This window comes from Sinohyriopsis cumingii, chromosome 4 (genome assembly GCF_028554795.1).
Source record: "Sinohyriopsis cumingii isolate HCF-2022 chromosome 4, ASM2855479v2, whole genome shotgun sequence".
NCBI lineage: Eukaryota > Metazoa > Mollusca > Bivalvia > Unionida > Unionidae > Sinohyriopsis > Sinohyriopsis cumingii.
In genome coordinates, this window is record NC_142964.1 from 28765682 (window position 1) to 28782647 (window position 16966).

General features: G+C 34.2%; 1 protein-coding gene across 2 annotated transcripts in view; it reads right to left on the minus strand.

Moving 5' to 3' along the window:
* Positions 1-3115: 3115 nt before the first annotated feature.
* Positions 3116-16966, minus strand: part of LOC149800865 (zinc finger protein basonuclin-2-like) — a 93016-nt gene continuing 79165 nt past the window's right edge. For both annotated transcript variants that reach the window (XM_089954880.1, XM_089954879.1), the window contains one exon: positions 3116-16403. In XM_089954880.1, the coding sequence (XP_089811006.1) occupies positions 13731-16403 (2673 nt within the window). In that variant the 3' untranslated portion in view covers positions 3116-13730. The remainder of the gene's footprint in view (positions 16404-16966) is intronic.

A 16966-nucleotide genomic window follows, 5' to 3' on the forward strand; every position in this document is an offset into this window, starting at 1 on the left:
GTGAGCTCATGAACTAAGTTGAAAAATTCCAGACGATTAATAGAAAATGCTTATTGAGCATCTCAACAAAGTTTTCGTACAGAGATATTTACATGTCTTTCATCACCTTCTTCGACATTCAGATATCTTGAGTTTTACACCTAGTGTCTTTCAATAACTTCATATCTGCCGTTAAAAAAGTCAAATAAAATGGTATGTTTGTGTAGTTAAGAGACGTTCCCCCAACGACTAGATAATCGTTTTTAGGAAATGGAATTACACTGAGAAATCGATAATAAGGACATCAAAACTAATGCCATATCTGAGTTGGGCCAAAAACATTTTTGTCACTAGTTTATTTGCAGTTTTAAATCGACATTTACTGCATAAGTTATAGTCAAATTCCTACATGCCGGTCTGCATCTGACATCACTCGGAATAAATGCGTTACCCAGCAAGCCCCAAGGTTGTAACTACATTAGTTCATCGCATGCATATCAAAGCCAATATGAACTTATCAAATATCACATGAACGAAGCGTAATAAATCCATGGATACTAACGAAATGAAAATAGATCAATAATACGACATCGAAAACAGCCTTAAGTAAAGTTGTCTTGGAACATTCTAATGTCCGCGTTCACTATCTCAGATCACTGTCACGGCGCTATCTGTTGGTAAACTTGGAGCTTCGTTTGAAAATAATACCTGGAATAAATATTTTGTAAACTTTATGAATGACTGATAATAGTAATAAGCTAAATATTTCTTGAATTATTTATTATCCTTATTATCAGCAAACAAGGATAAGCAATAATGTTAACTTCCAACAAACTTAATGCATTTTTGGTAAGAAATTGATTAAATAAAATTCTTTTTTTTCGCAGTAAAGTAATGGAATGAGTATTAAATAAAATTACGATTCTTAGAAATCATTCTGTAAAACTAATTAATGTCAATAAAAATCCGATGTTTTCACTGAATGTATTCAACAAGTCTATCATTGCTGGAGTAAAGAATATATCTGGTCAAGGGATGGACAATTCCAACTTGCAAACTGGACAAGTGATGAAAATTCAACTCAAAGTGTACATGTATTTAAATCATAAGGAGGCTCTATTTCTTTTTTTTTCTTCTCTTTTTTGTTTGTTGCTCGTCCAACAAATAGAGCTAAACAAACAACCTGATGACAACTCCTGTTAATCAATACACACGAACAAAATGATTCCAAAAGGTTTAAAGGCACCAGACGCCCCCACCCCCGAATTTCCTCGGCTCAACTAATCTACTACTTTTATTGTGATAAAGTCTCTTGAAAATCAGCCTGTAAACCACAGCAGGTCCCAATTTCACTGTACCATCAGTTACTCAGGTAGGCCATCTCATGTTGCCCCCCCCCCCCCCAGTTTGATATAGTTTACCTATAAACTCTGCATGTTCTCTTACGTCTAGTAATCTCAAATCCTCAGTTCTAAAGGATCATGTTTGCATCAATGTATGTATGCAGATCTAATGGGTCGGGGGATGTTCCGGGCCTCAAGTTTTAGTTTTAGATCTCTTCAATACTCTCGTTGTGTACTTATTTGTCTTTCAAATCTTTAAAATTTAAATTATATCGGCTTGTTTTGACATTAAATTCATTTCCAACTTTCAATATAACCAAGGCCTAGGGGCCCCAAAACTTTTGAAGTGGCTCGGGCCTGTCTCAGCCTCTGAAGTGGCTTGTATGTATGTATGTATGCATGTATGTTCAGTTTATTCTGAGACAAGCCTGCAGTATATACAAGTAGATACATTTTTAAAATATAGAAGATTATAAACATAAGCATGCGTTGTTTGAGAAAAAAGTGTACTATATATATACCTGAATATATTAAAGGGTGCCTTCTGGAAAAGAAAGCATGTTTATGTATAAAAATATAGCTACCTAGGATTCATAACTGTGGTATTTACGAAAATAAATTTCGATATTCTTGGTGTATCATTGAAAATCTGGGTGGATGGAAATGGCCATAAATACATGCATTTGGAGGTGTGTGTGTGTGTGATTTGGATTTTTAACGTAGCTTTAACAATTTTTCAGTCATATCGCTTCGATGTCTGCAGTGTGACAGTTTATAGTGATGTGTAGCACAGGGGCATCATGCCTCAGATATGTAGCACGATGTACCACCCAGTCACATTATCCTGATACCAGGCCGACCAGTCATGACACTAACCTCTTAATGCTGAGCGCCAAGCGAGGCAGCTGTTAGTACCATTTTTGTAAGTGCTTGGTATGACTCGGCCGGGGATCGAACTCACCTCCCGCATCCGAGGCAGACGCCCTAACCACTAGGCCACCGGAGCGGTTGAAATTGGAGATGAAGAGGAAGAACATTAAGGTGGAAATCAGGTAAAGATGCATCCTGCTGAGTTGATTTTATTGAGTTGACTGAAAAAAGGATTCAGACTTAAACACAGCCAGACTGGGGGAAATTATCACAGCAGACTGTTACATTTCTGAGCAAATACACACGTCAATATATACAAGCAACTAAAAAAGTCAGAAAATGAGACAATTTAGATTAAACAATTGACATGGAACTGTGAAGGTTTAACGTGTAAAAAATAAATCGTTCATTTAGATAAGATTATCCTTATCTGTCCACTGGTGATAACATGTCCCAGTAAACAGATACACTAAGTATTAAAACAAATGATTACGGACTACTTACGTGGCTTCAATGTTATTGGCTGGTCGTTAAAAATGGGTCAGTGCTTAGCATTGATTTTACCTGGGTGGGTTCCATAGGTCGGTAAGAATGGGTCAATGGCTATCCAAGGGCTGTAGGATGTGTAAAAAGGCCAGAGCAGTTATGCCTGGTAAACTCTTCACGTTTACAAGGATCTTTAAATAATCAACTGTTTCTTTTTATCCAGTTATAAACTTAATAGGGGGTGAATATCTTGAAACAATTGCCATTTATGGCATTGCTTCAGAACCCAGTGTGTGTTGGTCACCTTGGATGTTTAGGTACAAAATGTAGATGTATATTTATGGTACATGTATAACGCGAAAGAGCATTTGGCAAAGAAATGACTGGGGAAAAAACCCAGATAAATTGGAAGAAAGAAAAAATACAATGAGAAAAAATGCATAAATTGTGATTTATTCTAATCCAACTTATTTTGAATTGCATGGGGCACATTAGGTAATACCTGTATGCACAATTAACAAGATGACGCTGAAAATAAAGTCTCCGAAATGACTAAGTATACATAATACAGACAACTTTGGACTTGTGACTAGATCTATCAACATGCATATACTTTGAAAATGGTAAATAAATAAATTAATGGACGAAATTGGGTACAAATCTCAACATTTAAATATCTACATTATATAAATTGGTAACAAAAAAGAATGGAGTCATTTCAACTGAGTGTGACCAAGGATTTCATCTTTCTTGACAAGACCTGCTAATTGCAGGAGTGAACAGAATAACCAAATCTGACAGATCTGATCAATGTGTGACATTTGACTCATGATACCATCCCAATTCTACCTTAGGGTGATAGTTACATAATATTTTGAATAGGTACTTATAATCAATGATCCCCAAACGTTACCCAGTCATGTACAATGGTAAATGTAAATTATTAATGTACTACTGATATGTAAACCTGTTTCATCCTTTTTCTCTATGACATATCATGCTAAGACTGTTTTGCAAGCTGATATGCAAAATCTCTAATCATGCCACCCTAATTTTCAACCGACCCTCCAGCAAACACAAAATGACCATGTAACCCTGCCCCCAACAAACACAATATGACCATGTAACCCTGGCCCCAGCAAACACAAGATGACCATGTAACCCTGCCCGCAACAATGCAAATGACCATAAACATGGTTATATTTTATTGTTTTTTGACCACGATCAATTAATGAAAGGCATACCATTGAGCCAAATGTTTCACAACTGGATTGTGAAAGATGTTGTTAGTGAAAAAAAATTGGAAACAAAATTTATTTCCATATAAAACTCACAAAAAACTGACTACATGGCAACTACACAAGTACATTTAGTGTATGTAGCCGACATAAAAATGGTTTCATAATTTAGCGAGATGTTTGAAAGTTTTCTTAATGTAAATAAATGCTGTCAGACTGCATGTAAATAAAGTAAAATCTGACAGGAAGAGCATCAGGTGGTCTTAGCAAGGCTAGTAAACATTAGTACTATGCAAAGTCATTAATTGCTGTTTTCATTTGATTACTATTATGCTTTTTAAAATATTACTAAAGAAACAAACATTTCGATGTATAATTAATTTGTCTAATTCAGGATGTTATCAAGCTGAACATAGCTGTACTTACTGAACAAAACTAAACTGACTGCAAGAAAAATTAAGCAAAAATATAAATCCTCTTGTTGAACGTTTGCCAGTTTTCTTTGTTTTCCTTTTGTTTGACTTGCAACAGAATATATATTTGATGGTTTCAAATGTAAAAAATTGTAAAAGCTTGGGGATGTTTCTTCCTTCACTTTTTTGACATACATTAATGAATACCTGACCAGTATGACTATTGGTACTCATACAGCCTCACTGGGAAAACAAGGGACTTAGAGAAAATCAGATGAGTAAAATCAAAGATTTTGAATCTGAGTTTTCCTTAATCATTTTTCAATGTAAAATGTGAAAGATTTGCATCAGACATATGAATAAAAAAATCTGAGTGAGAAAAAAAAAATACCAGCATAGTGGAAATATCCCACCACACCCTCCTTTTTTTACAGTGGCTATCAAAAAGTTCTATAAAATTATGTTTATCTGAATAATGTTATCATGGGTAACTGTCCTAAAAACTGAGAATTATTTTCCTGCCAAAAATGTATACTAGTACATCAATATTGCAGCATGGCATGTTCATTTCAGACGCATAGCAGAAGGCAAGTGAGGTAAGAAATCCCAGGTATAAAAGACTTTTCAATTATGTTTACCGATGAAACATTCAAGAACAATCTTGATTCACAACACATCTATATACATCAAGTTAAATTTGCAACAATGCATAATGAATTCAACAAGCTACATGTAAAATATACTGTATAAACTTGCTTATAAGTCAAGTCTAACTGAAAACCACATAGATCTGCTGATTATTCCTTACAAACTACATAGACCCAGATCTGCTGGTGCATAATGCAATCTGGATTTGTGCAGGCTGCAGTTGGATTTGACTTAAAAGCAAGTATATATGGTAATTAAAGAAAACTTTTAGCAAGACTGTAGCTGACTTCCTACTTAGAATACATAATTTCGATGCATAACCATTCCTTTTGGTTAAGGAAAACTTGTTCTGAATAAAATGTACAATTTGTATAAATAGCATAGCATGACTGCAATTACTAAAACATCGTTGTTTCTTTATTTAACTGCATGACACTAGATAGTGCAGGGATTTTCTTTACATGATGTTACACTAAGTATTCACAAATTCACTAAATAAATTATTACACTTATATTCCATCTTGATCACTAATAAAAATTAGTATAAAATTCATTTCAAACATTTTAGGATTAACACATCAAGGTAAATGAACAAAGCTGAACTTGTGTCAATTAAAATGCTTTAAATTTTGTGAACGCTATGTGACATCATGAATTCCGCAAGCTAATATTATAAATCTAAACATGATCTATATTGACAACTGGGAGATAATTGATTAGACAGCTAAAATTAATAATTTAAATCTTATTACAGTAAGCGATTCTATTTCAACAAGTTAGTTGATTATTGGTAGATGATAAACATATTGTCTTGCCACACACAGCAACACTATACTCTGTAAAATGACTGAAGACAACTTTTATGAAGATAGTATAAATTTCTCCCCATTTTACAAATAAAATGGTTAGATTCATTTATAGCTTATTTTGTTTTACTTTTAAAATATGATAATTAAATACTGAAAAATCAGGGCAGTTATTTTTAATCTTTATCACCTTTTGTGACATGTAATTTAGATAATTAGTTTCATATATAAATTTCAGTGATTCCAAATACATTAAAACATAGTAAGTATAACATTACTAAAAAGTATAAGAGAAATTTTTCCTGACTATTTTTGACAAACTATTTCAACTTTATAGATGCATTTAATGGATAAGCATCTCAACGATGAACAACTTGCACAATTTGCTTCCTATTTTTTTTATGATAACCTTTGACTTGGTGAGGAATGTAAAATAAGGACGTTTTTTAATTCCCTTTTTTTAAAGCATGAAAATAATCAATATTTCAGATTGATAAAGATGTATGGATTTTTTCCCAAGCAAGCACGAGGTAAATTTTTTATATGACTTATCCAAACTTTGCAGTAGTGTAACTATAGTCCTCAAGCACTCATATCACAATATACTTAGAGCTTAAAAATCCCATCAAGGGATCTCATTTACCTGAGTTTCCATAATTAAATGATAAAATATAAACAACAACAAGAGAGAAAAAATATGCCTGAAATTTCTCACCTGGCTTGCACTGGCAAAAAAGGCTCCGACCAACCTCATTTCATTAAAAAAAAAAAAAGGCATCACTTTTAAATAACAAGATTTCAAATTAGGTGGCCATATTGACTGTAACATCAGCTCCATTTTCATTTAGGGCCAACTTGACGTCCTTAGAAATCTTTTGGTGAATATGATCATCCATCCAGGAGGAATAGGGATAGGATTTTCAAGCTGTCAACCATCGTGACCATCTGATGTCTGATCATCAGCCTTTTCTTATTTAGGTCAAACTAGACACCATACATTTTGGTGAAAGCTTAATGCTAAGAAGACAAGTAGCTATAACAAGATTTTCAAGATGGCTAACGTTTGGGAAGTTAGAATGGTACCACTTTTATTTCGGACTAATTAGACATACTAACAAGTCTTTTGGTGAAAAAACCCAATGTTGATAATTACCATCCATCTAGAAGTAGTGATATCAATATTTTTATGATGGCCATTGTGGCAGCCACACTGGAAGTCATAGCAGCACCATTTTCATTTTGTGACCAACTAGAAAACATAAAATCTTCTGATGTTGATATTACTGAGTTCAGGTGAAGCAATAACAACATCAAGATGGTGGCCTTGATGGTCATACTGGTTTTCAGACCAACACCATTTTCATTTAAACCAAGTAGAAATCATAAAAAATCTTGTGGTGAAAACTTAAGGTTGGTAAAACTTTCATTTCAGGAAAAGAAGTAATAAAAGGATTTTCAAGATAACCAGTGTGGTTTGTCAAGTTGGTTATCCAAATGGCACCATTTTCTGTTTAAGAACAACTAGACATAATAAGGAATCTTCCAGTGAAAACCCCATGTTGATATGGTTTTCCATTCAGGAGAAGTAGATATAACAAGATTTTGAAGATGGCAACCATTCTGGCCATCACTTCAGCACCAGTTTAAAATTTATGAACAAGTTTGGACATCAGATTAGCACCATATTCCTTTAATACTGAGTAGATATCATAAGAAGTCTTTTAGAAATAATTCCATGCTGATATGGTCATATATTTCGGAAAAGCAATAATAAGATTTTCAAGATGGCTGAGCAGCATCCATTTCATTTAGGACCAACTAGGTAATTGGATGTATGTGAGTAAAGATTCAGGGCTATTCTCAAAGTAGTTAAGGACGAGAAAAGATAAAAAACTTGTCCTTAAAGATGGATGATCGATGAACAACAGGCCATCTCATAAACTCTTTTGTTCTATAATCCGTAGAGCTAAAACTGGAGAGTCATTCCTGTTCTGTGCTTCCTGTCAAATCTGGTTAAATTCTTTCAAAGTTTGTGACATTTTCAATCATGCAGTACATTTATTAGGATTGCCCTCCATATTTTTGAAACTAATGTTTTTGTAACATCTTATCCATGATCATATTATCTGAAAACTTTTAAAAAAGTTGAAATGAAAACCTTTCAAAAGTTGAAAATAGAAAATGCCTATTGAGAAATGATGTACAATGGACTCAAGGCTCATCCATAAACTCATCTGGCCATGGTCATGTCACCAAAAAGAAATATAATTTTCAAATCTATCATAAGGGCTGTTCCATTTAAACATATTAGGTACCTAGGGAAGGCATTTTTTATTTAAAAAATAATGCTAGGGTACTTTGATTCAAAACTGCATCTATGGGCAACTAATCCATGCTGAAGATCCTTCCTTGGGTTCCAAGTATGTTTTACAAGAACAAGTCTTACTTTAAACTACAACAAAAAGTCTTTTTTAACTTCCAAATAGTGCAAATTTTATTTTACAGAATGCAGAAATTTAATCATTAAGCTCAATATAAATTCATTAATGTTTATGTTTACATATTTTTCTCTGAATTGAGACAGGTCTACAGTAAAAATAGGATTCAAGTTATCTCCCATGAAATGTTGTAAGTGTTGCTGTAATCATATTCCTGTGTCTTCTGGTTCTTATTACCATTCACTGTTGAAAATTTATTTCATTCAATATTGGAAAGGTGGATTTTCTTTATTTACAAAATACAGCATTTTCCCCTTTGAAGTGGTCAGAGGAATGATACCTTCAATGTAATTCGATTAACTGTCCCATACTTGTATGACCTTTACCATGGTATTGATTGCACATGCAAAAGTCTTCATGATTCTGACGATATAAATTAATCTAAAAATCAGTTATATCATAAAAACTGAAATCCTGCTTTTTAAAAAAAAACAAATTGTCTGAGACAAGGTAAATCTGACAATATTTTGACATACTTATTATATTCTTAAAGATTTAGTTTGTAAAGCAATCTTATATACTCATTGTTTGATCAATATCTCAAAAGAGTAATAATTTTTAACACAAACCTTCCAGATTCAACCGAGAAAGATAATGGAAATTCAGACCTGACTATTATAATGTGCATAGACGGATTTCTTAACAATATACTACAATAAGCATATGATATGACATGCAAAAACAATAAAACAACAACATAGATATTGATATATATTATGCTGTACAAAGATTTATACACACACACACACACACACACACACACACACGTGACCCAGTTTTCAAAGAAGGCCACACTGGAACTAAAGTTATGTATGTATTTCATGTAGCAACCATTTTACATATCTAACAGGAACACTTAAACGATTCAAAAGATTTTACCATTTTTGTTTTACATAGTTTTCAGATTGGTTGCATACAGAGTATCCAATATTCTGCAGAGGCTTTCATTATAAATACTGCTGACAAGCTTAAGCATCTTAGAAAGAAAATGTGTTCATTTAAATCAAATAAATTTGACAGTTTTAATAAGGTATTTGAGAAATGTGCTTGTGATTGCAAGGTACACCTATTTTTACTGAGAAAAATCCTACATATTTAATTTTTAAGAATGCAATGAATTTTAAAAATCTATTGGATGTAATTAAAATCTGCAAATCTGCAAGTTTATATTAATGATATATATTTAATTTAAGGGCCCATTCAAAAGCTCTCCCACAATATTTGCACAAATGTATTACAGATTGGTTAAAATAATGAGCATGCTTTGTAATATACCTCTATTAAGACAAAATATTATTTTATGCTTTTGCAAATGTTGATATTCAGCCAATATATACTAATGTACTAATTCCTTTTATGTGCGAAAATAAGTAAGTACACAAAACAAAATATGCATAATTCCTTGCTAGTGTTGAAGAAAACAAAAGCTCATCTGCAAATGATGGTAGTATTAAATTGCAATAGATTTTTATATTTTTTTAAAAACTACAACAAATATGTCTATTAGACATACATTAGACATTACTGAATACATTGTCCTAGAAGTCTATTTTTGTATAAAAAGTGCTATTTCTACTAATCTGTTACACTGTCATGTACTGTAGCTCTCAACACTAAAAGCAAAATCATATGGCAAGTTTCAAACAAAATTTGGCATAAATTAGTACAATATAAGTTATTTCATAGATGAGATCACATGAAGACTATGTTTACATTATCACAAAAAAAATGTTATGATGTGCTAATAGGTAAAGCCTAAAAATACAAGACTACTATACAAGTATATCCATTTAGCAAAAGAAGAAAAAAATTACCATGATATAAAACTGCATAGAATAAGTGACCAACCATACAGCCTGCTAATGGCTGTTTATGAAGATACTTTGATTTGTATAACATATCTAAATGCAACAAAGAGACAAGCAATTTGAGTAAAATACTATGAAGTGAAGTATAACATGACAAAATATTAACACAACTTTGCTGCAAACATATTCAGTGAATATTTACGATGTTATAGCATGAACAGTGATAACTGACAATGAAGTTAAATCCATGAAACTAAGGGTGAGAAGTATACCATTAAAAATTTCTATTTGGCACTTATAAAAACCTTCAATAAAATCAGTCTCTTAAAGCCTACCTTTACAGTAGTGTGAACACTTTGGCAATAACATAATATTGTGAACACATTATGTGCATCTACTATCTACATTTTGGCTCATAAAAAATGCATAGCATACAAGTCTGAGGTAAAAATTTGACATAGAATTACTTACAATGCATATATGACTTTACAATCCGGTATAAATTCCGCAAGACAATAATATTCATTCTGATTTGATTTTCAGGCTAAGTCAAAATGCATACAATTAGGAAACTGTATCAAACATCCTTCTTAAAACTAAGACAGATATTGGCTGGTCCATCAGAAAGAAACAAAAAAAAAAAGTACAAACATGTCCAGATTCTGCAGGAAGATTGTACAATTATAACAAGTTAACACATCAGATTAGGCAACTACCAGGGATTGAAAACTGCCAAAATATGTTCATGAGTCCAGATCCAAATATTAACACTCCCTTGGATATTTTAGTAGTTTCCAAAAAGCTAGTACCTTGAAATCTGTGGTACTTCTCTGTTGAAGCATAGGTATCTGATCTTTTATCTGTAAAATTTACATTGACATAAAACATAACCCAATAAATACCAAGGGATTTAGGCATTTATAAGGGAACATTTTAATTCTAGGCTGATTTTAAAGACAGAATCTTATATTCCTCTGATCACACTTACAACATGCAAAAAACATGTATCTTTTGAATGGGAAGCCATCTGTAATAATCAATCAGATTTCTTGAAAGTTTGTTCTTGCCATTAAGAAACGTAATCAAATTTGAAAACAGAAGTGAAACATCTTGATGATAAGGAACATAAAGAGTTAATTCCTGCAATGAGAGTTGGAATTATGTTAGGATTACATTTTCTTGTTATAAGTGGAAGGACCAGATCATACCAATTTTTTTTTGTGTTCAATTTCTCTCTTCACACACGTGACATACTAGCTACAATAAAAATTACACTAGTCCCTGAACAATTTTACTAGCCATTGGTGATTGGACTGGTGTAACTGTTGAACCCTGTTTATATAACCAAACCCATCAAGAAAAAAAATCAAGTACTGCAGATGATGCTTTTATCACCTTTTGTGGGTTCAATATTGCTAGCTATGGGTGAAAGCTTCTGAGACTATATTAGCAGGATAACAAGTTGTTAATATCATTTTTAGAAGGATGTTCTGCATTATGCTTTAATATCATATGGTAATAATGACTGGGGAAAAAAGGCATTGAAAGTGTTACTTCATGAGAAATAAAATTACTGCAAATGATAAAAAATGCACATTAATTAACACCTAAATAAAATAAAGTACTAATAAAAGGAAACAGCATTATCATTATGCAACACTTTGCTCCTTATAAATTTCTTGTTCATTTCACATCACTGTGCTGCTTCTAAAACAGCAAAACAATTTAAAATTGGCAAATTGCTTGTCTCATTTTATAAAATAATTATAAGAATCTTGGTAATAATTCCAGCATTAGGAAGCAACTATATAAAATGCATCAAGAAACTCATCAAGTTAAAATGTCTTCAACATAATGTAACTTATGTACTCAGCAATGATTACTGATATAGACAACCAAATGATGCATAGATAGGATAATTAATACTATTGATGCTTCTTAAAACTTGTAGTATTTTGTATTGAAGCTGAGTACTTAAGTTTAAAGTGCACATCAACATCATGTAGGCACCTTTACTAATCTGAAATAAAATATGTATTGCTGTCGTCAAATGTAATACTATTGTAGTATTACCAAAGTCTATTAATTTTTTTTCAACTGTTGAATGATCTGGACTTTAGATGATATCACCAAACCTACAGATGACAGTTGTCAATAGATTGGATTTTTATAATGGTGGTCTGTCACTAAAATGGGTTATGAATAGTGGACATTGGGTCTGATCATTACCAGTGCATGGGCTACTAAAATTATTTTAACAATATGTGGCACTTTCATTATGACAGCACAGTGCAAAGTTCAATCCAATTCCGGCTACTTTACATTGATTTTGCCAAAAGTATTTTCTGGGGCAGTGATATAATAACGATTTTGTTTGGAATTTTAATCAATGAGCAGCAAAATAAACATAAAAAAAAGTATTATTTGGGCATGTGCAATAAAATTCTCCCAAATAACACCTATATCTGAAATAGTCAGTCCTTCATGCCAATGTGACCTGTATGACTTGTACTTACTTGACAGAACTCAGGTGTTTGACGCAAGTGCTATGAGCATTTTTTCTGCCTAAAAGAAAGGGTTCCAAAATATGTCTGTGATATATTTGAATCCAAAAAATAGTAAAAATCCTAAACATTCTTTCTAGTTACGATAACTACAAATATTTTATCACAAGTACAAATACCTATTACTGGAAAGATTAAGATTTTATCATGTTTCGGCAAACATATGTTCTGATATATTTTTTTACTAGAGAGTTCTCTAGTAAAAAAATATATCAAAACATATGTTTGCTGAAACATACAAATACAAGTACAAATTTCAAAATTTGAAAAACATACCTGAGATCAGTTAACCATTGTTTGAAATTACTTCTTCATGTGTTCCAAGTACACATAGATCCCAATTTTAATTTCAGCTAAGCTGCCTAGATTGTCATGGACAAATAACGAGATGATTAGTTTCCAATACAGTAAATATCTATTAGTGATTTGTCTCTAGATTAGAGTTTTGTGGAGACCAGTAAACTACAGGTAAAGAATGAATAGCCTGTAATAAATTCAAGAGAAAATGAGAAGAATAAAAAAGCATTCTACAGTGTGAAATATGCTACTAGCAAGCCTTTGTTGATGGATATGTGACTTTACATTAAATAATGAGTCCATTGGAGTACATACTGTTGTATGATTCAGTTTTCATTGCACATATTGGCCCGAATGATTCTAGCATAATATGACATATTGCACGTGGTCCTATGCCTTGAAAAGTGTTTAGAGGATTTCTTTGGAATACGCTGTTCAACACCTCAGTAAGAGTGATGCAATCATTTAGCATTTCACTAAAGTATGACATCATACTTGAAATACCATTCAGTATTTTAAAAAAGTATGACAATTTTTTCCCTAGCATAGCCCTACCTTTGAAACGAGGAATATTAAAAATAGTGGATTTTTCAACATATTCAAAAAAGAATCCTTCAAACACTTGCATTTTAATGTACATATGTAAAATCAGATCTATCATAAAAAGTAACTTAACACTTCAGTTAACTATTTTAAAATTTGGCAATTTAAAGCACTGTACAGATTTGATTAAACACATGTAGCATGTTTTTACAGTTTATAATATGACCTTTAAGCTCTTCAGCTGCGTTTTGCAGCAATGTTACCAAGATGACAATGTAAGCTATCATTCTGACTATGGCGATTTCTGCTCTTTCGGGTAGAGAAGATCTTCCGGCAATCTGCAACAGTGCAGCTAAACATTTCTTTTGGGTGGACAAGCTCAAAATGTTCCTTCAGGATCATGTTATCCTTAGCTTTGACCTCACAGATGTGGCAGGCCACCATTCCATCGCTGTCTTTTTCAGCCACTCCAATTTCATCAGTTTCTCCGTTTGCTTCCACATCATGACCATTGATACCATTGCTGCGTTCATTACAGTCTATCATGATACCATTTTCTGATTCCTCATCTAAACACTTTCTGCCTCCATTTGAAAGAGCTGTATTGTTTTGTTTGCTATCTTTATTGTCACAGACCTGAGAGTTGATCTTGTTCTGAATATCAGCACTGTGGTTTTGATTTAAATCTTGTCCTCTCTGCACACTGTTGTCAGTAGTAGAAAGCAGCTTCCGGTGCAAACTTGAATTGCAGCTGTGTCTGTCACGGCTCTTTTTTGACAAAAATGTTGCATTACATCCTTCAATAGTGCAGCAGTGCATCAGTTTGAGATGTACATTTTGGTAATGGGTTTTAGTATGGGCCTCTGTGGGAAAAACTCTGCTGCATATTGCACATTTATGAGGACTGTCTGCATCTGTAGAAGAGCCAGTATTGGAGGAAATCTCACTCCTTTGGTCCTTACTAGATATTGGTGAAGCACTTGATCTCTGGTCTTGACTGAGGTTGGATGGGAAGGAGTTTATGTCATCTACTTCCATCCTACTACCATGCAAATTACCCATTACTTCACGGTCTCCCTTTTCTATGTCCTGACCCACATCAGTTTCGAGAGCATCAATCATCAGGTAACCCTCATTCTCATCATCATCATCAATATCCATGCCATTCATTATCATATCCTCACTATCCTTCTCATCCTCCTGGGCAGATTTTTTGTGTCTCTCCTGTCCACTTTCTTGATGGGGAGAACATTTGCCATTCTTCACCTGCTCATGCATGCGACTTTCTTTTTTGCGATTGCTGCGGGATCCTCCTGTACAGGGATCTTTGTCATCTGAATTATCATCACTCATTGGGTATGTATCTTCTGCTTGAGCACATCGCGATGGAATATTTTTCCTACGACTGCCTGTCCTTGTTGTCCCTGATTCCATCTTCTCTTCCTCAGAAGATCCACTATCTGTGTCTTTCTGTTCACTGATCTCCTCCTCCTTCCCTTTTGCTGGAAGTGGTATGGAAAGATCAGTTGGTCCCTCATCCTCTAGCTCATCCAGTTTAAGTCTCTTTACAGGTTTCTGGCTATAGGACAGACTCAAGTCCTTTGGTCCCTCCTCTTCATCATCAGATGCCGAAGTTTTGGTAGGGGTGGGGAAAATAGGTATATGAAGACTGGGATCTGGGTAAAATCCAATTTCTCCGTGTGTCAACTCAGATACTCCATCAATTGGGTGAATGGGACTCTGGGTCATGAGTGATGTAGAGATAATCATTGATGGTGAGGTACTGCCAAGACTTAGATTCCGCTGAGGCTGTCCTGTACCATCATCCACAATGGAGGCACCATCTGGCAGCTTAGCACGTTTCTGTGGCATGTGAAGCTTGGGGTTAGGATTTGCACTGTGCCTGTTGCGGCTACGTCTGGAGCTGAACATCATATTACAGCCTTCCACAGTGCACTTGTGCATTTCCTTGAGGTGAACTGCACTGTAGTGGATTTTTAGAGCTCCTTTGTCACAGAAGGTTTTATTGCAGGCAGAACACAGAACACGTTTCTTTCCATTTGGGCCCATGAATGATGTTCCAAAGCTGGCATTAGGCATCCATTGCCGTTTGATAGGGTTGGCCGATTTTCGAAGGTGCTTGGCCTTTCTATCAGAATAAAAAGAACTCTGCTGCTCTATGTCATCTTCTTTGATAGAAAAATTTAATGCACAATTTTTCTCTTCATTTGGGGTGTGAATAGTTGGCAGTATCATGGATCCAGCAACAGACACAACAGTTGAAGTTGATGATTGTGTTGGACTTTCACTGCTCTCAGACTGCAGTTGTGGAGTATGAGAGGGTGGGGTGGAGTGACCTGATGTAGAGGTAGTACTCAAGTTCTGCGGACTGTCGCTTGTTGGTGACTGTGCAGCTTGATTGGTCCCTATTTTGTCCAACATCACTGGACTACTTGAGGGGCTTGCATGCTCCCGCTTAAAATCCAGAGGTTGCATAGTTTGAAGTCTTCCAAGTGGAGATGTAGACAATGGAGATGATGGCTGCACAGTAACAACAGGTGGCCGCAGATCACGACTGGATGGTGGAGAGAAACTTGGCATGGTTGGGGGACTCATCAAACGACTTCCTGGAGGGACAAAGGGGAATCGATTTCCAAACAGATGACGTGTATCAAATGGTCTGATGAATGTTTGTGAGGTCATGTTACTGCGTTCTATGAATCTCTTGATCTCCGATTCATTTCTGGTAGTCTGTTTGACATAAAGATCCTGCTTCTCTCGATTGTCTTGAAGTATGATTTCCTGTGCAATTGACTTTGTCTCTCCAAAGCGCAGGAACTGCTGAAGGATAATGTGCTCTTCTTCTCTGCTGGCAATGGTCCATTTATCCAATACTCGTCCTGCTGCATCCTAAAAGGTAAATGAGAAGTATTATAATGTGGCAAAAAAAAACTGCTTTTGAAATATAAAACAAAGATATGTTAGATAACGATGATTTTCGATGTAAAATCATCAAAGAATAAACTTACATGGCCAGCTATTTTTTTCTTGCTGTATAAAACAGAAGTGAACACTTGCATATACATGATGATTCTTAACATTAGAAACATTGAATGGCTTGGAGACATCCCTGTTGTAGAGAACGAGCCTCTTCAAGCCATCATGGAAAAGATGGATCATCTTAATGAACTTCCTAGGGCAACCGAGTCATGCTTAGATGACCCATAGTGACCCTGTTGACCGTATCAAAGGCCTTTGTGAGGTCTATGTAGACACCATGTATGCAGGCAATAAAAAAAATACACATATCAATCTTAACCCTAGATTACTGGTATGCCAGTAATGTCGAATGCATGCCCCCTATAAATAGAAATATGTATCAATATAAAGCTTCAATTACTAGAATGCCAATGATGTTGAGTATTATGTATATTTAATTTATTTTGTGTGCTTGACCTTCAACTTTTTGTTTT